The following is a 615-nucleotide window of genomic DNA, read 5'->3' as shown; positions in this document are numbered from 1 at the left end:
TTGCTTATGCGCAAAGCGGGCGATTGACGTATTCTGCTCATGGCGGAAGTGCCACGAGCTATTGATACAGCGTTATGGATCTTGAAGCTCTTCTTGAGTGTCTAAGATGCTTTGAGTCATGTTTGCTCACAGGAGGAACTGCGGCCCGAACAAGGGCGCCACCGAACTACTATCATGGAGGGCTTCCTTTGACAGGGCTAAGCCCTATACACACCTTACGGGTTCAAATCTTCCGTAAAACGGAGGCCTTAGGTGCTCCGAGGAAAAAGCGACATACCGAAGGTCATCGTCAACCACCTACACAATGACAAGGATGCTGGCGCCCTCACCCTCGCTGTCACCAGCACCAGCACCGTCCTCGTCACCCAGCACTGCTGTGAGCAGCGAGATCGTGCCCCGCCCAGCTCCCTACCACCCTATATCCATCCCGTTCACCCTCGCCCGTTAGCCCAACCCGCCACATTTCCGTTCCCTATCACTTGTTGCCATCCATCCCTTGCTCCAACAAGTTCAAGATCAGCTCCATCACTCTGCTGTCATCCCAACACCAAGTGACAAGATTAATCAGCAGCTGCCTTCATGGTGCGACCGAGCTGCGTAGCCTGAGAGTGTCCA

At 54.3% G+C, this 615-nt stretch overlaps 1 protein-coding gene across 1 annotated transcript in view; it reads left to right on the top strand.

The window, feature by feature from the left end:
• Positions 1 to 304: 304 nt before the first annotated feature.
• The window catches only part of VOLCADRAFT_87516 (uncharacterized protein), a gene marked incomplete at both ends in the record, with an annotated part of 6,421 nt that continues 6,110 nt past the window's right edge, over positions 305 to 615 (top strand). Inside the window, one exon of the mRNA XM_002947242.1 lies at positions 305 to 376. Within this exon, the coding sequence (XP_002947288.1) occupies positions 305 to 376 (72 nt within the window). The remainder of the gene's footprint in view (positions 377 to 615) is intronic.

The sequence above is a fragment of the Volvox carteri genome (genome assembly GCF_000143455.1).
Source record: "Volvox carteri f. nagariensis unplaced genomic scaffold VOLCAscaffold_5, whole genome shotgun sequence".
In the NCBI taxonomy this organism is placed as follows: domain Eukaryota; kingdom Viridiplantae; phylum Chlorophyta; class Chlorophyceae; order Chlamydomonadales; family Volvocaceae; genus Volvox; species Volvox carteri.
The sequence above is the reverse complement of the archived record's forward strand: the minus strand, read 5'-3'. Positions and strand labels throughout refer to the sequence as shown.